The sequence below is a fragment of the Heloderma suspectum genome, chromosome 1 (genome assembly GCF_057233095.1).
Source record: "Heloderma suspectum isolate Gila_16-S chromosome 1, 16-S_ref, whole genome shotgun sequence".
Lineage (NCBI taxonomy): Eukaryota > Metazoa > Chordata > Lepidosauria > Squamata > Helodermatidae > Heloderma > Heloderma suspectum.
The window spans coordinates 142,689,470-142,715,276 of NC_139458.1; the positions used below are offsets into that span (position 1 = coordinate 142,689,470).

General features: G+C 48.2%; 1 protein-coding gene across 4 annotated transcripts in view; it reads left to right on the plus strand.

The window, feature by feature from the left end:
• Positions 1-301: 301 nt before the first annotated feature.
• PRKAG3 (protein kinase AMP-activated non-catalytic subunit gamma 3) overlaps positions 302-25,807 on the plus strand; it is a 32,578-nt gene continuing 7,072 nt past the window's right edge. Inside the window, exons 1-12 of one of the 4 annotated variants that reach the window (XM_084805504.1) lie at positions 302-566; positions 3,717-3,756; positions 4,843-5,510; positions 8,634-8,715; positions 9,445-9,503; positions 11,010-11,055; positions 12,873-12,927; positions 13,709-13,835; positions 14,857-15,022; positions 18,717-18,754; positions 20,175-20,321; positions 22,645-22,738. In XM_084805504.1, the coding sequence (XP_084661630.1) occupies positions 381-566; positions 3,717-3,756; positions 4,843-5,510; positions 8,634-8,715; positions 9,445-9,503; positions 11,010-11,055; positions 12,873-12,927; positions 13,709-13,835; positions 14,857-15,022; positions 18,717-18,754; positions 20,175-20,321; positions 22,645-22,738 (1,708 nt within the window). In that variant the 5' untranslated portion in view covers positions 302-380. Of the gene's footprint in view, positions 567-3,716; positions 3,757-4,842; positions 5,511-8,633; positions 8,716-9,444; positions 9,504-11,009; positions 11,056-12,872; positions 12,928-13,708; positions 13,836-14,856; positions 15,023-15,567; positions 15,619-18,716; positions 18,755-20,174; positions 20,544-22,644; positions 22,739-25,807 lie in introns of those variants that run through there. The other 3 variants (XR_014783895.1, XM_084805496.1, XM_084805517.1) reach the window with 3 other exon arrangements.

Below are 25,807 nucleotides of genomic sequence, written 5' to 3' on the forward strand. Positions count from 1 at the left end.
TCCGCGCCCCTTGAGAGGGGAGAGGTCGGCCTCCCTTGTTGAATGTCTGCCTAACACGCAGTTCTTAAAGGGGCAGGAGCCTCTGAGAAAAAGAAAGCGAAGCGGGGAGACAGAAGTGCCAACCGCCGACCTAGTCTCTGCCGGCACGGAGCTCAGTACTGGTCTGCGACCGCACCAGTCCTGCTGGCACCCCGGTTCGCCGTTTGGGGAAGGGTGGAGCAGCTGGCTGGGCCTCGGTGTGCCTTTCTCCTCCTGCATCACAGCGGCTATTGTGCGCAGGGCAAGTCCCGAGAGGCAGCCCTGCATTGCTCTGACCCCGAGAACTGTCCTCGCCAGCGGAAGACCCTGCGCAAAACGCTGCGGACGGTGGCGGGCATCCGATGACGGATGATGGCCGGCGGGCCCTCCCTCTCCTCTCCTCTCCTCTCCCCCCACCCCGGTGTACGCGTGTGCTCGTGCCAAGCCCGCCGTCCCAGCCTGACGCTCAAGCTCCTCGGCCAGTCGCCCTAAATAGAAGTTGGCCCAGCATGGAGCGGGTGGCGGCACCGGCACCAGCCTTGGAGCAGGTAAGGCGCGGAAGGGGGTGGGGGCTGACAAAAAGCAACTAGCCCAGACAAAGGGAGCCGGAGCAGCAGCCGCGCCAACTTTGCACCTTCCCGCCGGCCCAGGGCGCACGCCCAGCACTTCCTGCCGCGAACAACGCCACAACCACTTCCTGCTTTCCGTCGCCTGGACGGTGGAGGCCAGGCGGGATCCAGTTGTGCCGGGGCCGGGCCCCCAACCCTGTTTCCAAGGCCAGCCCTGGATCATAAACACGAGAGCTGTTGAGCGCGTGCAGAGTGCTGTTTGACTGTCTCTACGGAGGTGTGACTTCCATTCGTGGCTGGCCTTTCACATTTTTCATGTCATGTTAGATAAGATGCTGGCTTATCTCTGTGTGTGTGTGTGTGTGTGTGTGTCTTTTTCCTCTGGCCCCACTGCTTGGGATAAGTTGACATTTTCTGGAGAGGCAACATGGTGCCCTCCAGATGTTTGGGAATACAACCTCCATCAGCCCCAGCCAGCATGGTCGGGGATGATGGGAGTTTTAGTTGAAAACATCTGGAGGACACGGTTGCCCTACCCCTGCGGTAGATGAAAGGAACGATTCTGATGGAATGCACACCTAGGCAGTACGAACTGGATTGGGCCAGGCAGAGAGGAAATCTAGGGAAAGATGCTGAACAACTGAAGGATCCCTTTTAGGATTAAAGCACCAAGGAGCAGGGCAGAGAACAGAAATCAGGATTCCTGGCTTCTAATGCCTCCCATGTCTCCAATTTTGGTCTAGGAGTTCTGACTCACAAACATCCTTCTAGCCCAGTAGGATTCACTCCACCCCAACAGGAATTAAAAACAAAAGCCTTGTTTGGCAACCCTGATGTTGCTGCAGTTGGTCACTAGTTCCCAGTTCCTTATTTGCCACTGAGCTCTCTTTCAAAGTTTCATGCAAATAAGGAACTGGGAATTAGTAACCAGTTTCAGCATCGTGCAGTCCTGCTTCTTCTTAACTCATGGGTTTGTGCTCTAACTAGGGTACCTAATTTTTTAAATCTTAGTTTTAGAAGTACTTTAAAAATGTGCTTACTTGAGAACACTTTTTAAATTGATCAAAATATTTTAATTGATTAATCAGTTAATTGATTAACCAAGCGTTGCAGCCCCAGGAGAACTGAGTTCAATATAGCACCTGAATTCGAGTCCTATTTGGTTCTCTTGCCACTGTCATTGCTCAAAGGCAAAGGCCTTAATACTATTGTTTATATTTGTCAGCTGGCATGGTTCTGCTTTCCATCAGTCGAGACAGAACGCTGAGGATCAGAGTAGCTGTTCCCTGGTGTGTAGGGGCTGGGCCATTCAGGGAGGAAAGATGGGCAAAAATAATGAGGGGAGTGAGTGGCAACAGAGACTGTGACTATTCTTCTGGAATCCACCTGGATTAGAGAAGGTATGGGCTTTTGGCTACATGTATGCTAGGTTCGCATCTCTGTTTGGAGTTTGTTCCCTGGACGTGTTGCTGTTTCCCGTAGTATTCTGCTCTTACTTGGCTTTCTTGCCCTGTTTAAGTATCTGTGCATCATGGCTGGGTGTGCTGTCTTTAATGCAAGGTCTGTGACTAGGTGTGGTATTGAACGAATAACTTTTACCCGTTTGCTTGTTACATTTATATCCTGCCTTTTCTCCATAGAGCCCAAGGTAACGTATATGGTGTCTTCCTCCCAGTAAATTTATTTGTTGTTACATTTATATCCCGCCTTTTTACCTCTTGCAAGGAACCTAAGGTGGCTTACATGGTCCTCCTCTCCTCTCCCTTTTTATCCTCACAACAATCCTGTGAGGTAGGTTAGGCTGAGAGTTAGTGACTAGCCCAAAGTCAACCAGCAAGCTTTATGGCAGAGTGGGGACTAGAACTCAGATCTGCTGAGTCCCAGTGCAACACTAACCACTATGCCACGCTGGCTCTCAATGACAGCCATTTCTCTTGTTTTTTTGGATGGTTCTTGTGTCCTCTCTCCTCCCGCCACCATTCTATGTTAACAGCCTTCCCCAACCTGCTGCTCTCCAGTTGCTTTGGACTACAGCTCCCAGAAATCCCTGGAATTTGGCCCTGCTGGCTCAGGCTGATGGGAGATAAAGTCCATATCATCTGGCCAGTGCCAGATTGGGGAAGGCTGGTATAGTGCATGACTTCAGACTGCGGTTTCCTTCTAGCTGCCAGCTTTGGGTGTCAACTGGAGGAGCCATGGGGAAGATTGTCAGGGTGTAAGAGAACCAGGGGGCCCGTCTCCTTGCCCATTTCTCTTGTTTCTCAGCTCCTTCTGTGCTACTGCCTAACTAATCTATCCTCACCCCACTATGTAAAAATAAGTATGACACATCCTCAGAGTACTATCCTATGAATGTTCGGCCAAACAAAAGCCCAACAACTACCAACATTCCCCAGCCAGCATGGCTGTCTAGGGAATGCTGGTAGTTGTTGGGCTTTTTTCGGTCTAAAGGTGCATAGGATTGTGTCCTTAAACATATGCTTTCCTCCTCCACGTGTAATATGAACAAAGTTGTCTGCAAGGAACATTTTAGCACTGTAGCAATAAGAAGGAGAGAAACTGCAGCCATGTCAGGGTAAAGGAAATACCGTGCTTGAGTAGCCCCTGCTTGCAGAAAGAAGCAAAGCTGTAGTTTGTTTCTAAATCTTCCCAGCATTTAAACTGAATTAGATTCATGGCAGTTTGGGGTTATGGGCCTGGGGAGGTGACCGGGTGCTCCCTCTCATCATGGTACTCCCACAATATATGCTCCAGAGTTGTAGCCAAAGTCAAAACAGAAACAGCTGCATCAGTTGAATTCCCAATGCATTTCAACATTTGGTCTTTATCAAGGGAAAAACTCTTGGAGATTCTTTTGGAGGATTCCCTCTTCTTCCCCAAAAGAATCTCCAAGAGCTTTTCCCTGGAGAAAGACGAAGTGTCAAAATTCAATTGGAAACTCAATTGGTGCAGCTGTTTCTTTTTTGACTTTGGGTTCCAGCCATCTTTTCTGGTCCCTGTTGGCACTGTTGCCAGAGTTGTAGCACCCACACATCACGTCTTAAAAGCTGAACTCTTTTGCACATTGACTGTGTGCCGTAGAGCTCCCCCTGCCCCCTTTAACTCTCTCAATTTCTCCTCTGCTCCCAGGCACCACCACTGAGCAATGGCCTCCAGCCTCAGGAAGCAGGTAGGTAATGCACTGGTTTTGCCCGCCATTGGTGGAGTGACCATTCCCAAGTACAGACATCACTGCTTGCCAGCCATCTAGCTCCTGTCATCTGTGCCAGGAAACAGCTTTGGATGCTAACTGCCTGCTTGGGTGTCTTCTAATCCTGCTCATCAGTAACAGCATGATTTAGTACACACACAATTTGGGACATTATGTACCCCCTTAAGGACTATGATGCCAGCTCCATTTAGCTTGGATTATGGTCTTCAAGCTCATTGATTGCTTCCCCTATTATTCTCTCGGGTACAAAGATTCCACTTTCTCTCATTCTCACATCATCTTGCTATTCCAGTCTAGGGAATTCCAGTTCTGCTGGTACCTGTGAAACCCAATGCAGTGCCATCTTATGCAGTGACTAGAGAATTGGACCTGGGAGACCCAAGTTCAAATTTAGGCTCATCCTTGGATTCCTTGGGTGGCCTTGGGGAAGCCCAATATCTTCCAGCCTCTGTTGTCCAGCTGTCAAATGGGAATAACGGTAACCTACCTCACAGGGTTGTTGTGAGGGCACTCAATAAAGTTCATCAAGCAATTTAAGTGCCACAGCAATGTGTTAATAAACATACAGCCCCCCTGTTGGCTGTTTCTACTTTTTCAGAGGACATAGCCCCCTCCCTGTCCTTCTCCCTCTACTATACATTTTCCAGCAGACCTTCCATCTGTTCAGTTTGGGCCCCTATTAAAATCAGAGAATACCTTCAGATCACCTTTAACTGAAGTCAGTGTGTGTGTGTGTCCTGTGGTTTGTCAAAAGATGTGAACAATAAACTAGGTGTGTGTTCTGTTGATGCAGGGCAGGGTGGGTGGAGCTGATAGGTGGCCAGCGGTCAGTGTACTTCCTGCAAATTTTGGCTGGTTCTCTGCACAAGTCATAGGTTGCTCAGCCCAGCATGTGTGTGCCTGCACTTTGTGAGTAGATGCCATTTTGGTTGGCCTAGGCAGAAGGAGGAAAAGCATCAGTCCAAAGGGTCAAGATTACTTAAATGTTTCACCTACCAAGAGGGTTTTGGTGTCTGGATTGGCAATGCTTCCCTTACCCACTAGGCCCCATCCTGTCTCTGGATGTTAAAGAATCTGCTTTGGAAGCCAATGTTGTAGTGTGGGAGGCCAAAGACCTGGCTACAGATGGCAAAGATGCAGAGCTGGACATGATGAATGTGACGGCAGATGGCAGGACCATGAACTGGGATCCTGAAGCCGTTGTGCTGGATGCCAAGACTGCAAAACAGGATGGCAGAGTGACAGCTGAGGATGCGATTGCTACAGAACCGGATGTTAAGACAGGAAATTCAGAGGCCAAAGAGTTGGATGGAGCGAACAGGAGCAGTGGGTCACAGCTCCCAGCTACAGAGAGCAGGCAAGCAAGGCCAGGGAGCGCGGGCGTGATGCCAAGAGGCAGGAACGAGGGCTGGGATGCCAAAGCAACTGTGCTGGATGCTGAAGATGCAGGTCAGCATGGCAAAGGAGGCACTGTTCTGAATGCCAAAGTGGCTGTGGCTGCAGCTGCATCAGAAGCGACCAGGCTCGAACAGGGCAGCCAGGAAGGCGATGGCGACATCATTTCTCTCGACTGTGAAATTCTTGGGTTTGGCCCCAATACTGATTTCCTGGGCCCTGATGCTGAGACATACATGCATTTCATGCGGAGCCACCGCTGTTACGACGCCATTCCCACCAGCTCCAAACTGGTAGTATTCGAAACCACATTGCAGGTGAGGGGAATGTGGGATGTGTTGTGGGGGGTGGGGTGGGATCTGATTGTTTCAGTGTCTGGATCTGCTGGAAGCTCTGTTTCTTACAAATCCTGCTGAGACATCCAACGACAACAGGTCAGTGGGCTGACAGATCCAAGTGAACAGCTTTGTTCCCTCCCTCTCAGTGCTTCCACCAAAGGGTTCTGTTCGTTTGTGTTCTCTCTCTCTCTCTCTCTCTCTCTCTCTCTCTCTCTCTCACACACACACACACACACACACACACACGTTTCTCATGATCAATAAACAGAACACAGGATGTGACTATGCAGATGAAGGGCTGTGCCAAGGTTTATAAAATAGAATCCTATGTTTGGAAGGGACCTACAAGACCATCGAGACCAGCCCCCTGCTCACTGCTGGAGGCCTGATTCCCAGGCAGTCTCCCATCCAAGTACTAACCAAGGCTGACCCTGCTTAGCTTCCGAGATCAGGCCATTGGGGCGCATCCAGCCCTTGGGATCTTTGATCATCAGTGGCTAAGACTGCTCTGGGGCAGCAGGAAGTAGGTTAGCTCCCATCCTGATGGTAACCCTCGTTTCTCTTCACTCCTATGGGAAAAGTAAAGCATTGTACTTGGGGAACATAGTTACAAAAGCAGTGAGATCTGGGAAGGGAGGATGACTCCCCCTGCTGGCAGACCCCTTCTTTACAAGGGTTCCCCCTCAAAAGAATTATGGATAGGCTGTGCCAAGTCAGGCTGAACTTCCTGACATGCCCTAGTCTGTCGAACTGCTTAAGGAGTTTCTGAGCCCAATTGCCATGTACCCCTCCTTTCAGCCCAGCTCTAGGAAAAAAGAAAGATGCTTTGGATTTTTGTACGCAAAGCCTACAAGATGCAGAACTTAACGAGAACCTTGTGAAAACCCCAAAGCACAAGCAGTAGATTTGTAACCATGCAATCCTTCACAAAGGGAAGGGGTTTTAGTGAGAAATTCCCTTTTAAAATAACACAGCCAAATGTGCAAATATTTTAAAAAAGTTTATTTGGGGGAGTGGAAGGGGGAAAAACATGGAAACAATTGCACACAGAGAATTCCAAACAAGATCAATACAGTCAGTCTAACATAGGTAGTTACAGACTACCTACTTGACTATCAGGTTTCAGAGCATGTGCAAACTTCCTTGCACAGAGGAAGATCTGAGAGAGAGCACCTTGGCCTCTTAGTGTTAGGAAGATGACTGGGCGTGAACAAACTCACTTTTATGGGAATCTGAGTTCAGCAAAAGCCAGCCCCTTAGCAGCCTGTTTGATCCAATAGTGCTATACCTTCCATTTTGGTTATCACTCTCAGTGGTCTAGTCAGCAAATCAGAAAATTACTTGGTGCCTGGACCCATTTTTGTAACAACCCTAAACGTACATCTTTTAAAAGCCAACTGCTTTGAACTAGGATGATGGTGATGATTTTAAAGTATGTTTTGGTTGGGGGAACAAAAAGGTGAGATAAACCTATTCATGCTTTCTGGGGTGGTGCCAGCTTACCAGACACTGTGGGGGCATTGTGTGGCAAATCAGGATATAGGGGTTTGTCATGTACTCACTGACAGGAACTCTCCAAAGGAGTGTTGCCAGGGATCATTACAATACGTGAGTCCACCCTCCATATGGAGTCAACTCATCACAATGACAGACATTTCCCTAATTTGTTAGGGACTTGTCTTCATGCTATGGCAGAGAGGGATGGGGGAGAAAAAACTGTTGGGACACAGCAGAGCTAGAATGCAGGAACTTAAATCTGCACTGCTCTTCCTAGCAAGGAATCCTTAAATTGACAGAAGCTCTTGTGTTGGGATGTAGTAGTTTCATCTGTTTCATCAGGTTATCTTTCCTGACACAATTCCATTTCCCCTTGTATCTGTTGTGGCTCATCCCATTCCTAGAGCTGATATCTAGGAAGCAATAGAACAGGACTGGGGAACCTCTTTCAGCCTGAGTTCCCAATTCAATTTTGGAGAAGCTCTCAAGAGCCACATTTCAGTGGTGGGTGGGGTCAAGAAACCAGCATATTTTAGCTTAAAGCTTTACTGCCAGTAACAGAGCCTTAGGAGAGGCATTTCAACCTCTTAGAATTGGGGGTGGGCGGGCTGCACAAAAGCCCAGAAACCACCAATTGTTTGGGGGAAAGGGGCTGGGGGAAGGAGGCATGGCTATCTGGGGAACCTGGTGGGCTGGATTTGGCCCCCAAGCAGGCTGGATTTGGCCCCCAGGCAGGCTGGATTTGGCCCCGGGGCTTGTGGTTCTCCCCCCCCCCCCGCAGTAAACTCATGGGAAGAAAGCCAAATAGGAAGCAAGGAGAGGTCTTGCCATTTGGTGGAAAAGACTATTTTTTAAAATTTTATTTATTCAGATGTATATACCGCTTTCCACAAAAGTATCAATGTGATAAACATAAAATACAATGGCATAAAAACTGCCATAAATAAAACAATAAAAGCAACACAATAGAAATGAATCGGCACTAAAACTGCACGCTCCACTGTGTGCTACAAACCATAGCTGGCTGGGTCACATTTCAGGGAACGCTTCTGTAAAGAGTTGAGTTTTATGAAGACGTCTGAACATCAGAACCGTGGGGGCCTGTCTAATATAAATTGGTACAGTGTTCCAGAGGGTGGGCGCTGCAACACTGAATGCTCTGCTGCAAGTGTTCCTGAGGCAAACCTCAGCAGCGTGTGGCGCCCTCAGAGGTGCTCCCTCGGATGATCGCAGACATTGGGCAGGAACACAAGGGGTGAAGCACTCCCTAAGATCACCTGGTCCCAAGTTATTTAGGGCTCTATATCTTAACAACAAGACCTTGAACCTTGCCCAGTAGCTTATTGGCAGCCAGTAAGCCTAGTAAGATAGTTGCCTCCCAGATCCACCAGCCCTGTTTAATCATATGGCTAGCAGACAGGGATAAAAGAATCGCTGCACAGAGCTGAAGTCCAAGTGGAGGATAGCCAAGTGGAAAACAGATCTTTGGATTCTTCCCAACCCAGCCTGCTGTGCTGGATGCAGCTGTTCCTGCCCCTGTGGATAAACGGCTACAGCAAACAACAGCTACCAGTCTGGCCAACCCATTCTTTTCTCTGTCCCCAGATTAAGAAGGCCTTCTTGGCCCTGGTGGCCAATGGGGTGCGAGCTGCCCCACTCTGGGACAGCAAGCAGCAGTGCTTTGTGGGTAAGTGATGCAGTGGGAAGGTCTCAACAGGGCACGGCTGTTGGACATGGGGCAGTGTGAATTGTGGCTGGGGGCCTCATGAGACATCTGGCCACTCACGCTTTATTAGGGATGTCCAAGAAGGTGGGATTTGAGGTATGCAGGGATTTGGGGGAGTGAGTTATTCAGAAAAGACTTTCAACAGCCTGGGCCTGGCTCTGGCTCTGGCGCCCCATGAATTGAAGGCTGTTCCATTTAGGTCAGGGGTGTACAACCTATGGGCCGCATGCCCCCCCGGCCTTTTGTGCAGCCCCCATGACTCCCACACACACACTCACAATCGCACACTGATCAGGGTCACTGCTTCCCTGCTGCTAGCGGCAGCAGTGATCCCAATTGGGGTTGCTGGGAGAGGAGGTGGATTTAGCCTCCCTGTCCCTCAGTGACCCCAAAGCAGTCACCCCTCCTCCATCCCAGTGATCTGGAGCAAGATTGCTGGGAAGGGGTGAGGTTAAAACCTCCCATCCCATTGATCCTGAGTCCCCCCTCCCTGCTTGTGTGTATGTGTCCTGAGCCTACCCCACCCCCTTGTGTGTGTATAGGCGCACCCCCCAGTCAACACTGGATGTGGCTATCGGGGCAATAAAAGTTGTACACCCCTGATTTAGGCCCTTGACATCTGTTCTTTCAGCTCTTCCAGCCCCCTTCTTGTGCGCTCTTTCTCTTTCTCCTCTTTTTCTCTTTCCGCAGGTATGCTGACTATCACTGACTTCATTAATATCCTGCATCGCTACTATCGATCCCCTCTGGTGAGTTTCCTGCACATCAGCCCCCTTCTCAGATCCAGAACAAACCAGCTTCCAGTGTCTCTGTCCCAAAATATGCACAGTGGGGTGGAGAGAGGAGAGAAGAGGAGAAGAGGAGTGGGGCAGCAAAGGGAGAGGACCACTTCAGTCCTGGTAGCACAGTCTTCCCCAACCTGGTGCCTCAGGATATTTTGTACCACACCTCCCAGCATCCCTGACCATTGACCATGCTGGCTGGGGCTGATGGGAGTTGAAGACCTCAACGTCTGCAGGGCAGCTGGTTGGGGAAGGCTAGGTGCAGATGTGGTGCTTTGGAACTCTGGGGTTTCAAGAGCCAAGCCCCTTAGTTTGATGGATGAATGTCTTTAAATGTAGGCCAGGGATACTGACAGGGCACACGTGGTTTTTGCACAGAGTCATATGAACACGGTGATTGGAAACGGTATTGAAACGTTTGTTAACAAATGAAACATTTTATTTAGAAGGTCAACAATGTTGCTGAACGTCTTAGAAATTCTGAGTTTAAATTCATGGGGATTTTTTAAATGAAATCGAAGCATACAGCCTGAATACAGATTCATCTGCCTTGCCAGAAAGTAGTGTGCAACTCCACTGTGGGGCTTTCAAAGTAGAATAACACAATCATAGAGTTGGAAGGGACCGTAAAGGATATCTAGTCCAACCCCCTGCCAATGTAGGAAATAAGAACTTAAGAGTTACGCTGGATCAGGCCAAGGTCCATCTAGTTCAGCATTCTGTTCACACAGTGGCCAACCAGCTGCCATGGGAAACCCACAAGCAGGACATGAATGCAACAGCACCCTCCTGCTCATGTTCCCCAGCAACTGGTGTACATAGACATACTGCCTCTGATAGTGGAGATAGCATATATCCATGAGGACTAGCAGCCATTGATAGCTTTCTCCTCCATGAATTAGTCTAATCTCCTTTTAAAGCCATCCAAATTGGTGGCCATCACTACACCCTGTGGTAGCGAATTCCATAGTTTAACTATGTGCTGTGTGAAGAAGTATTTCCTTTTATCTGTCCTGAATGTCCCACCAATCAGCTTCATGGGATGACCCTGGATTCTAGTGTTATAAGATCCACTGCTACAGCATCCCTGATCATTTATTTTATACCTCCAGCAAAGGAGAGTCCACCACCTTCCAAGGCAGTCTGTTGCATTGTCAAACAGCTTACACTGTTAGGACATTCTTCCTAACGTTTAGCTGAAATTCTCTTTCTTGTAATTTGAACCCACTGCTTCAGGTTCAAATTACAAGAATTTGCTCTGGAGCAACGGCAGACAAATATGTTTCATCATCTATGTGACAGCCCTTCAAATACTTGAAAAGTGTTCTCATATTGCCTAATCATTCTCAACCCTTTCAACAAACTCAAACATAATCTAACATAACCCACCCTAAGCTCATGATCTTACCCTATTGTAGGTGGCCAGTGAATGTCTGTCCCCCTCAGTGCTATGATGATTTTGTCCCCTTTCAGGTTCAGATATACGAGATCGAGGAACACAAAATTGAAACATGGAGAGGTGAGGAGGGCACCACCAGGGGGAGTGGTGTGTGCATGGATGCGATTCAGCTGAAGTTCTGATTGACCCACCAGTGGAGGATGAATTGCACCCTCTGTGTGTGTATGTATGTATGTACCGTATGTATGTGTATATTTTATATCTGTCTGCATATGTTTAGCCTGAATTACAACTCTTCCTTCTTCAACATGAAAAATCCTTAATTGCCTGATATTCTCTCTTTGGATCTAGATCTAGACAAAGGATTTAGGCTACGGTACAGGCTATTTTGCTGTATTTTGGTTTGTGTGTGTTCTCATTAGCTCTTCCTGAAGATGGCCCATGTTTTCTTTTTCCATGCTGTTCACATGCTTCTATGCTATTGTACTGGACTGTCCCTGGAGGTGGGCAGACTGCCCGTCTGCCACTATCTTTATCAATTAAGGTAATCGAAAGAAACACACTACAGTGTAGATGAACCCATGCTAGGAGACACAGGCTGTCCTGTCACGGTGCTGGATGGGTGAGAGAAACTGCACTCGCCAAATTTGCCTCATCTACACAAATGTTGACTGTCTTATGCCACGTCTAGAATTATGTGGTTTTTAGCCCCCCACCCTTTGATCTTTTCCAAACCCAGCTGTCTCCTCATGTCTGCACCAGCATAAGAAGGGGGGGCTATAGCTCCATGGCAGAGCACCTGCTTTGCATGCACAAGGTCCCAGGTCCCAGCCACTGTCTATTCTCTTTGAGAAATCATGGAGGACGGGGGAAGTGCCAGATGACTGGAGGAGGGCTAATGTTGTCCCGATCTTCAAAAAGGGTAAAAAGGAGGAACCTGGGAACTACAGACCAGTCAGTCTGACATCAATCCCTGGGAAATTCTGGAGATCCGCAGCATCTCCAGGTAGGACTGGAAGAACTCCTGCCTGAAACCCTGGAGAGCCCCTGCCAGTCAGTGTCGACAGTACTGGGCAAGATGGCCCAAAGGTCTCACTCAGTATAAAACAGCTTCTTGTGTTCCTAAGGAACCATTTCTTCTCTTGGGTGGCATCTTAAATAGGTATCTGTGGATCAGCCAGCATCTAAAGCAAAGTGGAAGCAGAAGTGATTTGAACTTTGGAGGAAGCTTCCAGTGGAGTATTTTTCTTTTTTCTCCCCCTTCCCTTTTTCTCCCCCTACCTTTTTCCTCCCTTTTTTTTTCTGAAGCAGGATAACCTAGTTTGAAGAAAGAATCACAATGTAACAGATAGCACCTGCTGGACAGAACATATTACCCCAAGGTCATACATGCAAGGTCACAATGGGGACAGCGGAGGATTGTTGTCTGTGTTTCTTGTATTACAGTGAGCTACTGCAGGGAAATTTGTCTCTGTTCAAAGTGATACAAATTGAACCATGAAAAACACAGGCTTCTACCATGCCTGCACCAATTTCCAAGATGTTTTCAGTGCACATGTTGTGGGCAGGATGACCCATGGTATATTCTATCTATCTGTCTGTCTGTCTATCTATCTATCTATCCATCCATCCATCCATCTATGATAAATCAGCCTCCCCCAACGTGGTGCCCTCCAGGTATTGGCTGGGAATGATGGGAGTTGTAGTCCCATACATCTGGAGGGCACCAGGTTGGGGGTGGGTATAATATAGTGACCCCAACGTGTTTTATGCTAAAATTGGAGCAATTCGTCATCCTTCTAAATTGGTTGGAAATCCAACTAACCCCTTCTGCCAAGTTTGATTTCCCAGACAATAACTCTTTACTCAACCTGGGGCAGGTGTTCTTCCATCCTACCAGAGTCATACACTATTCAGCTGTTTTCCTTTCTCCCCAGAGGTGTATTTGCAAGGTTCCTTCAAGCCTTTGGTGTGCATCTCTCCAAATGATAGGTAAGTCATTCCTAGTGCTCAGCTCACCCCTTCTCTAGACAGAGGTAAAAATGGGGAGCAACCTAACTCAACCTGGTGCCCTCCAGCTGGGTTGGACTACAACTCCCATAATCCCCCAGCCAGCTGGAGGGCACCAGGTTGGGGAAGGCTGCTTTAGAGGTTTACCAATCCCCAACCTTTTCCCCTGGGTTGCCCATTGGAAACAACCCTGCTATGCCACACGTACATTGCCAAATCAGGTCATCCCCTGGTTGTGACAGAGGAGATGGGGGAGGCTTGAGGACTGAACAGCACCATTTGGCTCATGAAGGAGAGGCAAGGATGCCTTAAAAAAATGGGCACAGACCGTGGGATCAAAACAAAGGCTCCCATTTCTGTGGCCCTCCCTACCAACACTAGACCCTTCCCCCATGGTGAGAACCCAGGTGTCCTTTTGCTGCTCCACCTTTATATGGAGAGAGGCTTTTGTCTTTAATAGCTGTATAGGGGACAGAAAAGAGTGAAACCTGACCCATCATCTCCTTGCCAGAAAATGCTTCAGTGTTGCTTTCTGCCTTTTAAGCAACTCAGTGCGAACCGAGAGTCTTTATCCATAATGGGGTGACAATCCTAGCTGTCTCCCAACCTTACCCCTTCATCTCATTCTACATCATCCATACTGTGTTGTGGCCAAAGTGGCAGTGGCTGAACGGGTCTGGGGGATTCATCCTCTGGATATGGGCTGGTCTCCTAGCCAGTCCCCAGGCATATCACACGGCCCTTTTGTGTCTCCCTTCGCTAGCCTCTTTGATGCCGTTTATTCCTTGATTAAGAACAAGATCCACCGGCTGCCAGTTATTGAGCCCATCTCGGGGAATGTCCTACACATCCTGACGCACAAACGCATTCTCAAGTTTCTGCATCTCTTTGTGAGTGCTTCCCCATTCTCAAAGGTCGAAATGCCTCTCCTAAGGCTTAATCAGTGGTAGCAAGAACATGAAGTAAAATTATGCTGGCACTTTGGCATTTTGCCCCTGCCCCCAGCCCTTCTGCCTTTGCCCCCGCCCTCCACCGGAATGCGGTCCCCAAGAGCATCTCTGAAATGGAATTTGATCCTTCGGCTGAAAGAGGTTCAGCACCCTGCCTTAGGAGAAAGGGACAAGCACTTGGGGATCTTGGGGTCAGCGGGGACGCCACACTGTGCTCTGTACTGGCCCGCCTTTGCCATTGTCCTGGCCCAACAATCGAAGACACTTTCAGGTACAACACACCTTTATTGAGAGGGGGAGAGAGAGAGAGAGAGAGAGAGAGAGCAACACTGCAGCGGAAAGCGCTCACCCTCTGTGGGGTGCGAGAACTCTTCAAACCATGCTAGACACAACTAGCTTTTTAACAGGGAGTTGGTTATAGCAACTTGAACATGCTCAGAATGCTTGCTGACTCAAAAGGAAGTCCATGAGTTCTTAAACCGCTATGTGGTTTGTCTAGGAGGATGGTAACATATAGGCAACTCTGTCTGGGTTGCTTATTTGGAAACCCCTGCTGATTAGGCAAACTGCTTCTCAAACCTTGCAGATCTTGCGTTTTTCAGAGAGAGAGGTTGGGGATGGTCAAGTACACATCCGAAAAGTCCACAGTGGGGACACCCAGGCCCAGCCTTCGCTCAGCCCTAATATGCCCCACTTTGGTCTATTACAGTTGGCCATAACACTATGTACCTCTTTAAGCCCCTGGGCAGGATCCAGTCGTGCCCTTGAGCAGGCTGCCTGGCCTGCCAGTCCCGGGGTGTGTGCGGCAGGGCCAGCGGGCCTGGCCGCCCACGCAAGGGCACAGTTGGGTCCTTGTTTGTTTGTTCCATCTCTATATGCCCAATAGCCAAAGCTCCCTCCTTCCCTCCGTGTCCCTCCATTGGCTGACTGGCACAGCCACCTCCTCTCCTCTCTCCCGCAGGGGGCCCTGCTGCCCAAGCCACGCTTCCTGCAGAAAACTATTCTGGAGCTGGGCATTGGCACCTTCCGTGACATTGCCATGGTGCTGGACTCGGCTCCGGTCTACACAGCCCTTGAGATTTTTGTGGACCGCAGGGTCTCGGCACTGCCTGTCGTCAATGAAAAAGGTACTGGGGTGGGGGGCCCCTCCCCGCCACTCTTCCCTCCCTTTGCAATGTCAGCTGAGCCTCCCTCTCATGTGCTGAGGCGAACATCAAGCAACTTTCACTTCCATGGCCTTCCTACTTCCTTTGGAGCCACTGAAAGCCCCACAAACCCTCTGTGGTGTTTTCCAAAGGATCAGGCCAAAGCATCTGGAGGGCCACATATTGCCCACTCCTGATATAGTTCTTTACTTGCCCCCACTATTAAGGCTGGATATTCAATTAATGCCTGATTTATTTTAACCCATTGTAATGATCTACTCCTCTAATCATTAGGATATGACAGTAGCAGCTTATATCAAATAATACTGAAGAATATATTATGAATGACTAAATGGGCTGATATACAAAGGAATATGCCCACAAACATCCAGCACTTTAAAAAATCAATAAAGAATCTTCGTTATCTATGAGGTTTGATCTAGACCAAGTTAGTTCCGCTTAGTTGCCATTTAAATAAATAGAGTTTAAGGTAAGCTATCAATAACTTGTCCAATTGATTTCAACAGGAGCTAAGGTCAGCTAACTTACAGCACAATCCTATGCATCTCTACTCACAAGTAAGTTCCATTGAGTTCAATGAACCTTACTCCCAGGTAAGTGTGTGTAGGATTGCAGCCTTAGTTTGGATCCAACCCCATAGCTTTAAGTTGAAGAGAGAGTGGTTTCAAAACAGTATCTCAGGGGCCTTTCGCGATGTTGAAATTTCATAACACGTATACAGTAAGTAACGGTAAATGTTGGCACTGCCAGGCATATAAAGGAGGGTGTGGTTTTTTTTGCCACATCTCATGGAATTACAGGGAACTGACCAGACTTTGGGAGATGGTGATTAACATGATTGATGAGATGCTGTCGATCCTTTTTAGAGCCTGTATGTCTCCTTAAACGTGTTAAATTAACCCTAAGAGACATCAGGTACCCATTGTGTTGGGATTAACAACTGCTAGAATCCTGTTTGTCAAGTACTGGAAGCTAAAGAGGGAATGGCTTAACAACATATGGAGACAGACGTTGGCTGAACTGGTAGCTTTGCGTAGTATGTAGGGCTGTGCAGGCACCGCCGTTCCGACTTGGAAACCTCCCTGTGGTTTCGGAGGTGGGTCCGATTCAGCTCGGGATCATTCGCCCCCCTGGACCCGACTTGGCCCCGAACCCGAAGGAGGATTAGGCCATCTGAAACCCGTTTCGGGGGCCCCCAACACCCCCACACAAACCTCCAGCTCCTTACCCGGGCTGCTGCCGCCGCCTCCTCCTCAGCCGCTGCCGCCTGCGCTGCTGCCGCTATCAGCGCCGTCACCGCCGCCCAAATGGCGACTCCCTGCAGCAAGAGCCGGCGCACATCCAGGGCTCAGAAGCGGGCGGTGGCAGCGATAGTGGTGGCGACAGAGACCACGGAAGCAGCGACGCCTGCGAGTCGCCTCAGGTAAGAAGCTGGAGGCGCTGGCGTGGCTGGGCCGGGGCGCTGAAGCTCTGAAGCGCACCGAGCGTTTTGGAGAGCCCCTGCCTGGCTCCGGGTGGCTTCGTGCCCCCTCCACTTCGCCTCGGAAGGGGCCTGAAACAGCCTGAAGCGGCCCACTTCGACTCAGGGTTCGGGCCTCAGGCCGAAGTGGTGCATAGCCCTAATAATATGTTCCAGTCTTAAACTTCAGGATGTAATACAAACCTGAACATTTCTTATTACGTATATTATGCAAGCATGCTCTGTGAATGATTTTTTCCCTTTTATTGGACATTGGTCAATCGTTCTGTGCCATTTTAATGCCTGTGGAATACTTGCTTAATTCTCTCTCTGATTTTTTAAAAAGTTTGTGAGGTGGGTGGATGGGAGGCTTGCTTCAACTGCCTGGAGTCATTCTTCTTCTTTTTGGTTTCTCTCTTCTTCTTTTTTTGGTCCATTTCCCCCCACCCCTTATGTGCAATAGTCCAGGCATTTCAAACATTATAATAGGTTAAGGCAGAAAAATATAGAATACATTGTTCGCATAAACCAAAGAGTCCGATATGCTACAGGCAGAGTGTCATGAAGTTGAGTATTGCCAACATACATAATAAATTGATACCAGTCCATAGTAAATGTATCTTGTTTCCTACTTCCTTTCGCCATTTGCAACTTATTTGTTCGCTTTTCTATTAAGGCCATTTTCCAAACCCGGGCCCACCAAGCGCCCAATGAGACTCCTCTTAAGTCCTTCCAAATTGAGCAATAACCAGTCTAGCTGCCGCCAGCAAAAATCCAGCCAATGGCTTAGAGGAGCAATTTCTATTATTTCCCCAAAACACTCCTAAGAGTGCCAACTCCGGTGTTCTCTCCAATTGCTGTCCCAGTATCTTATCAATTTCACCAAAGACTGCAGTCCAGAACTTTGCCACTTTTACACAGGACCACCACATCTGCTGGGTTGATCCTGGTTCCTTGCATTGCTCCAGCACAATCTTGACAGTTCCTGATGAATATGAGCTAAATGAACAGGAGTCATATACCATTTTTGAAGAACCTTCAAAGCTAGTTCTCTCATATGGATAGATACGGATTTAAATGGGAGTTTTTCCAACGTTGTATTCCATGTATCATCTATTTCTCTTTCCCAGTCCAGTTTCCACATTCATTTTAAACTGTTAGTTGAACCCATATCTAAATCAATTAGCACTCTGTAAATAAGTGACACCAGGCCTTTCTCCCCCTTGCCTAGGAGTCTGAGTATAGATTCAAATGGTGTTGTATTTCTTAGGGCCTGTCGTTTGATATCCTCTCTTCTGAAGAACATACCTACTTGATACCATGCTAACCCAGTTATTCCAACCTCCTTCAAATGAATCCTCCAGAACTCTCTGAGGAGGGGCAGGGCATTTAAATAAAGTTATTTCAACCTATAAAGCCCCTTCTGTTTGAAGGCTAGTATATCCATAGGTCGGTCCTCAGAGCAGAAGGCCGGATGACAATGTAAGGGAGTCATAGGGGATATCCCTGGTAGTAATTTTTCTTTCCTCCCTTTCCATACCCGTAAAATTGCTCTCAGCATAGAGGTTTCACTCACACATATTATCTTAAGTTCATTTTTAATATATAAAAATGAATCCACTATCTGTGATGGTAACGTTGTTCTCTCCACCTGTTGTTGTTGTTCAGTCGTTCAGTCGTGTCCGACTCTTCGTGACCCCATGGACCATAGCACGCCAGGCCTTCCTGTCCTCCGCTCTCTCCCGGAATGTGCTCAAGTTCATATTCATTGCATCGGTGATGCTATCTAGCCATCTCATCCTCTGCCATCCCCTTCTCCTTTTGCCTTCACTCTCTACCTGTACCCAATGATTATTTATATCCGTTGATAACCAAGACAGGAGGTGACGTAACAGATATGATTCATAATATAATATTAGATTAAGGATGCCCCATCCTCCTGCTGTACATTGCCTATATCTAAGAACTTTGGCTGTGCGTGGTTTCCAACTTTTAAATATAAATTGCTCTAATCTACTCTGCCAAATTCGCAATGTCTTATATCGAAGTTCTAGGGGTAATGCATAAAACAAATACGTTAAGTTAGGAAGGAGCATCATCTTAATAGTTGCTATTCGACTGAAAAGTGGAAGATTAAGTTTCTCCCATTTACTTGGAGTCATTCATAGTGCTATCTTTCCTTCTCTTTCTTTACAGGGAGTGTAGTTGGCCTCTACTCCCGCTTTGATGTGATTGTAAGTACAGCACAGTCCTGTCCCCTCCATCCCAAGTTCAAATGGTCAGAATAACAGGAGTATTATCAAAGCAGAGCTAAACTGACAAGGGATCACATACAGCAGGGGTCCCCAATACAGCACCCGTGGGTGTGTCCAGTGCACCCGGAAGGGGTCCCCAACACAGTGCTTGCGGGCACCTGGAACTAATTATTTATTATTTTATTTCTCCCCCCTCCCTGATTTTTTAAATATATGTACATGGATTTGTATGAAATGCATACAACTTTGTAACAATTATGTATCGGTTTCAACAAGTGGACCAAATATCCAAATAAGTATCCATTTGAAGGTGGCGTCTATATGCCACCCATTCAAATACTGAAAGCATTATTAGGACCTCAATCCATTGCATTGTAGGAGGTGAGTGTTTATCCTTCCAATGTTGTAACATCAATCTCTTAGCTGTCAAAGGGGCTCAGAGAATCTGTTTACACTAACCACTTGTTAATTTCCATGAAGCAGGTAAACAATTTAAAAGAACGCGTATATCAGTGAATATTAATGACTGTTTCAGTACAAAACTTTTTTGTGTAATAACCTTCCCCCCAAAGAAGCAACTACTGGACATTGCCAAAACATAAGTTTAAAAGAAGCGTTACCTGTATTGCACTGCCAGGAATTAGCTGAATTAGGCAATCCCTTATTAAAGAGATGTTGTGGCGTCATGAACCACAATAGACATGAAAAAACACTTTTTACTGAATAGGACACAGCCTAAGATCCATAGATGCGACAGGTAGATGCCAAAGTGGTGATCCACTGATTAGGCATTTTATGGTGGTGCCCACAGCAGTTTCTCAAATTCCCAGATGTGCCCATGGGTCCAAAAAGGTTGGGGCCGTGTGACATAGAGGATGGAGACACTGAAACATGGGGATGAGGGGGAACACATTTTTAAATAAATCCAAGCTAAGAAAATGGGAAGTTTTCCTGTATTGCCTCTAGGGGTGCTGTGCTGTTTAACTTTTGAGATGGGGGATCACTCAAGCCGGTGCGTGTGTGTTTGTGTTAGAGAAAGAGACATGTGAATTGGCTCCAGGGAGGGCATCCAACAGTTGTTTCAGTGTTCAGTGTAGGGTGGAAATCAAAGGAGGACATTGCCTCCAAATCGGATTCTAAATTGATGGCAGCTTGCTAGGAACTGAGCTCTGTTTAGCAAAGGGACTTGTGCAAGGAGCATTTGACCAGTATGGGACATCTGAGCCATGACCTTGCTTCAGATCATCACAGCTACCTATATATCAGGGCTAGAGTTCTCCCACCATAGCCAAGTAGGATCATGGTGGCTTTGTTCCCTGGTAATGCCAAGTCCCCTGCCTGGATGATGCGCTGTTGCTGCTCTAGACCCATTCCTCATCTCTCTGTTCACTCTCCATAGCACTTGGCTGCCCAGAAGTCCTACAACAACCTGGACATTAGTGTGGGGGAAGCACTGAGGCAGCGCTCGGTCTGCCTAGAAGGGGTGCTCAAGTGCCACCCTCACGAAACCATGGAAGACATAATTGATCGCATTGCGAAGGAGCAGGTAAGCCAGCAGGCTCAGGTAGAGGGGAAAGGTTCTGCAGGGCTTTACTTCATAGCTACTCTTCGGCAATGCCTTATTCACCCCTTGCCAAAAACATCTGGCTTTAAATTTTGTTTCTTTTAAAGCTGAACAGAAACCTCTTCATTTCTACTTGCTGTTGACTCAAGCCATGCCTGAAGTCACATTCTAATCTAGCCAGCCTCAAGCCCTCCCTGGACTGACTTTGCCCTATTGGCACCTGTCTTCCAGTAGCAGCAACCTGCAGGCCCATTTAGCCCGTTCTTCTTCATATGCCCCCTATGGTAGGGACTCCTGGCTGGAGATTTGGAGCCTAGGAGAAGTACATTTGCCCAAGGATTGGCTAGGTGGATGGGTTTTCAGGTGCTGAAAATGCATACTCATCTGGTAAAGGAGCGTGGGCATTTCTACATGAGGCTTTTATTGTGAGCTCATGATTTCTCACTCACAGGAGTTTGCGGGTCCTTTACACGATGTCGCCATCATCCTCCAGGGCATCTCCCTCTCTTTGCAACCATTATCATTGGTTCATAACTAGGAGAGTATGGTATTTTCTCTGAATCATGCTATAGAAGCCACCTAGTGTAAATGGGCAATTTTGCTATACCACAGCACCATCTAGTGGTTGTATAACAAAACATATAGAAAGTAGAGAAAGAAAAATCCTGGAAAAAAGTACATGTAAAGGAGCCGATCTTAATCCTGCAAAGAATCCGGACACAGGAGTCCTGGTAAATGTGCAGGATAAAAGCCTCATGTAGAAATGCTCCTTGCCTCTGATCTGTTTTCCTCACCTTCAAGGTGCCACCCCCTCAAGATAAATGGCAAAAACGTGAGAGCCTCTCCCAACTTTGGGTCCCAAAGGTATTGTTAGATCATGACTCCCATCATCCCCTGTCAGGATGTCAGGATGGCCGATGGTCATGGATAATGGGAGATGCAGTCCAACAAAATCTGGGGACCCAAGGTTGGGAAAGGCTTTGCTAGGCTCTCAGGGGCTCTTCCTTGGAAGAGAGGAAGGAGGCATTCAGAGGCAGGCAGGCTGGCTGGCTGGCTGGCTTTCTTTCTTTCTTTCTTGGCCAAATTTGTAATAGGAAGAGTCCTGCTGGAACAAGGAAGGGTGTAATTATAGGACTTGCTAGTCAAAGGCTCTCTGAAGATGCCTTTGTTTATAGGGTAGCACTCCAGATATGTCTTGATAAAAATCATGCCTTGTTTATCAGCCAGTCCCTGCCTGATTGCCTGTTTAGGGACAGCCCCTTTCTTCCCAATTGGTGGGGGGGTAAAGCAGGCTGGTTGATGCCATGGGCCAGGACCTGGGAGGGAGGGGTGCAGTTTGTGGAATGTTCCATCAGTTTCAGCAAAGGACAAAGGACACCACTCATGTAGGACATCTCCAGGGCTGAAGCTTCTGCCAATGAACCACTGAAAGGGGAACCCAAAAGAAATACGGGGGGTCCTTGCACAAGAGGCAGGTGGTTCAGGAGGAAGGTCCCCAAGGTAAGTGAAACCATCTTTGTCTGCTGATGTGAGCTTAATATTAAGAATCGGAAATCTAAAGGCCGCTGCACACCTCATGCGGAAGCAAGCATGTTTGCTGCCATCCAGCAGGACGTCTTGGCAACTCCTGGCTCCCTGCTTCATGGTACCCGTATGATGCCTGTAGCTGGAACGGTGTGTTTGCTGTGTGCAAAAATGTACAGCAAACAGATGTTTCTAGCCTACATGAATGCACATACTTAAAAAATGGTAATGTGGGGAGTGGCCCTAAACCTTTGCTTAGAAATGGCATTCTGTGCTTTCTTCCAACACAACACCTTTGCTCCTGTCGAAGTTACTCAAGACTAGTGTGTGGCAGAATACAGCCTTGTTGCCGCATCATAAATTTCAGTATACTTAACTGCCTACCTCTCTAACCTTAACCTGTCCCAGAATGCCTATTCCTGAAACAACTCGGTCCCCCCAGGTGTGCTACAGGAATGATAAAATAATAATAATAATAATAATAATAATAATAATAATAATAATAAGAAGAGTTGAATCCAGTCTTGGAATAAACCCACTGAAATCAAAGGGATACTTAGGTTTGTCATGACTGACTTAAGTTCCATTGATTTCAATGGGTCTGCTCCAAGTATGACTCAGTCTGGATCCAGCCCATTAATAATACTGCACCAAAGGGAGACATTGCCTGGGTTTTCCTAAGGCTGGAATGGCACCTCTGTCGCCTGGATCTCTCAGACTCCTCTCTGCCTGTTCCATTACTGTCCTCCCCATGATGCTGTGTGGCTTGCTCCTCTGGCAGGTCCATCGCCTGGTTTTGGTGGACGAGAAGAACGCCCCACGGGGGATCGTGTCCCTCTCCGACATTCTCCAAGCCCTGGTGCTCACGCCTGCAGGTATCGATGCCCTAAACTCTTAAGCCGCTCGACGCTCCATCCTTCCTCCACTTGTACCCTCCATTTCCTCCGCTTCTCTCCAGCTCAGGTAGGCCCCACGCCTCCAGCATCTTCCCTGCTGCTCTTTTTTGCCTTGCTGCTGGGTCTCTCTTGTCCGGTCAAGCCAGGTCTGTATTTCTGTCTGTCTAGCAGCAAACACCCAGCCTGGAAGGGAGGCCAATGCTACGGATTGTGGACCTTGTGTAGTAGCCTTGTGGACACCTCTTTATGTCACACACACACACACACACACACACACACACCCACAGCCAGCTTCAAGGGTATGGCATGGTTGAGCACCTGCCAAGAGCCCACCCCCCCAGCAGGGCCCCGCTGACAACAGCCCCCTGGAGTTGCTCCTCCTCTTCACCACTGCAACTTGCTTGTCCACTTGCCTCTCTGTCTGACCCAGATGATGGCGTTGGTGGCGAGGAGGAGGAGCAGGAGGTGCCGTGGCCTCCTCGCTCCCTGGCTCGCTGCTTGTCAAGTGGTAGCGATGATGAGAGAGAGGAGGAGGAGCAACAGCAGCTGGGGACAATGGCGGTGAGAAGTAGATTCACGGAGGGAGGGGGACCTTTATGGGTGTCCTGCCCAAGGGCCCTCCAAGACCTGGAGGCGGCACTGGGCATGCACACAGGCAGAGGTAAGAGAGGGACCTCCTGCTACCCCCAGAGGAATCGGAGCTATGCTTGAGCCCTCGGGAATAGCTGCTTCCCTTTCAGCCTCAAGCTGTTTGGATTTTCTTCTCCTCTTCTTGGCTTTTGGTGCTGGCACAGTACACACCGGCCGGGGGAGGTGTTTGTTGCCTGGAAAGAGATGACTGAAGGCCTTGGATGGCTCTGCTGCAAGAAAACATCAGTGTATCTGGAAAGCTCTGCGTGTGTGTGTGTGTGTGTGTGTGTGTGAGAGAGAGAGAGAGACAGACAGACAGAGAGACAGACATTTCTTTTGGCAGAGCACTAGAAGATTTGTTGCATGTTGGATCCATTTCTAACTGCAAACACAGAACAGTGTTTTTCCTAGCACAAACCTCAACATTCTCTCACTAGGAAAATGTGATATTTTTCAGTGGCCAGCACGTCCATTGCAGTTCAGGGGGCTCCCATCTAATGTATTTCCCCAAGTGTTGCAGGCAGTTTGATGTGATGCTTGTGATGTGATGCATCACACTCTCCTTGTGATGCCATTGGGAGACTGTTGTACATTTTATTTAGTGTTGCAGAGACTGTATACTCCCACTTATACCACCAGCAACAAGAGGAGGAAAAGTGATTCCCAAGACCATTAGTGTATGAGTAAGCACACGAGAGCCTTGCCAGAGCAGGCCAGGGGTCCATCAAGTCCAGCGTCCTATTTCCCATGGTGGCCAACCAGATGCATCTTAGGAAGCTCACAGAGAGGGAGTGAAGGCAACAGGGCACCTCTTCTTTGTCCCTAGCAACTGGGATGCAGTGGCATACTGCCTTCGAACATGGAGGTTCCACTAAGCCAGGGGTGTGGAACCCCAGGCCTGGGGGCTAAATCTGGCCCTCTGGGGTTCCCTAGTAAGCCACATACCCTTCCCTTTCTGCCGACCTAGTAAGCCACATACCCTTCCCTTTCTGCCGACCACCGATCATTTGGTGGTTTCGTGGCTCTTGTGCAGATTTCCCCCCATTCTGAAAGGTTTGAATGCCTCTTCTGAGGCCTGGTTATTGGCAGTAAGAGCTTTAAGCTACAATATGCTGGTATTTTTTTAACTTTGGCCTCATCCGCCACTGGGATGTGACCCCCTCCCGAGGGCTTCTCTGCCATTGAATCTGGCCCCCAGTCTGAAAGAGGCTCAGTACCCCTGCACTAAGTTATCACAGCTAGCAGGTGCTGGCAGACCTCTCTCCTCAGCGAAGGCGCCCAATCCCTCTGGTAAAGCTATCTAAGCCAGTGGCTGTCACCCACACCTTTGGCAGTGAATTCATTAATTTAATGATGTGTTCCGTCCATCCTGCACTACTAGTCCATGCCACTGAGTGACCCTGAATTCTAGTATTTTAAAATTATTTTTATTGTTAATGTTTTATACCACCTTTCTATGAAAGTCACTACGGTAGTGTACAAGGTAAATAAAACAATACCATAAGAACAAGAATTAGCAATAACCCCATATTAAAACTACTATAAACAGTCTTAAACGCCAGATTAAAACAAGTGGCTTAGGGCTCAATCCTGTGGTTTCCAGGAACTGGCCTCGGACCCCATGCTCTGAGGTCAGTTCCCAGAGAACCCCCTCCCCACTGCCTCATAGAGGGTGCAGATCATCCCCAGACTCCATGCTCACAACAGCAGTGTGGAGCAGGGCAAAAGGGGGCGGGGAGTTCGTAAGTGCTGGTGCGACACTTCCTCTGCGTAATCTAGGCTCTCCACCCCCGCTCCGAGGTCCTGAGGCGAGACAGCCGAAATCGGCTGCCTAGCCGCAAATGAAGGGCAGCTGGAGTGCAGAGGAGAGGATCCCCTCCGCGTGCCTCCCACCATGCACTGGGTAGGCGGTCACCTCCAAATTCAGAGATGGCCACCTATCCACATAGGATGGTGCCCTTAACACCTTTTTGAAAAGCTGAGAGAATGGAGGCCAATTTTCTCTCTGAATGGAGAGGAGTCCACAGTTCGGGAGTGATACAGGAGAACACCCTTTCATGTGTACTGGATAAATAGGCCTCTACAAGTGATGGTGTCCTCAAAAGGACATCTCCTGTAGATCTTATTTACTGGACACTTTCATAATGAGACAGGTGGTTCCTTAGATAGTCAATCACTAAGCCCCTAAGATAGCCAGTCCCTAAGCCAATTACAGCTTTAAAGTTTAAAAATCAACACCTTGAATTGATCCCAGAAAACTGTCTTCAACTAGTGCAGATCTTTCAATACTGGAGTAATATGATCTGGCTTCTCCACACCAGGCTTTGTATCCTGCACCTTTACCAGGGCTTCTGCTTCCAGATTTTTTGCGGGATTAAGATTGACTCCTTCACAGACTCTTCCTCTCCCCCCCCCCCA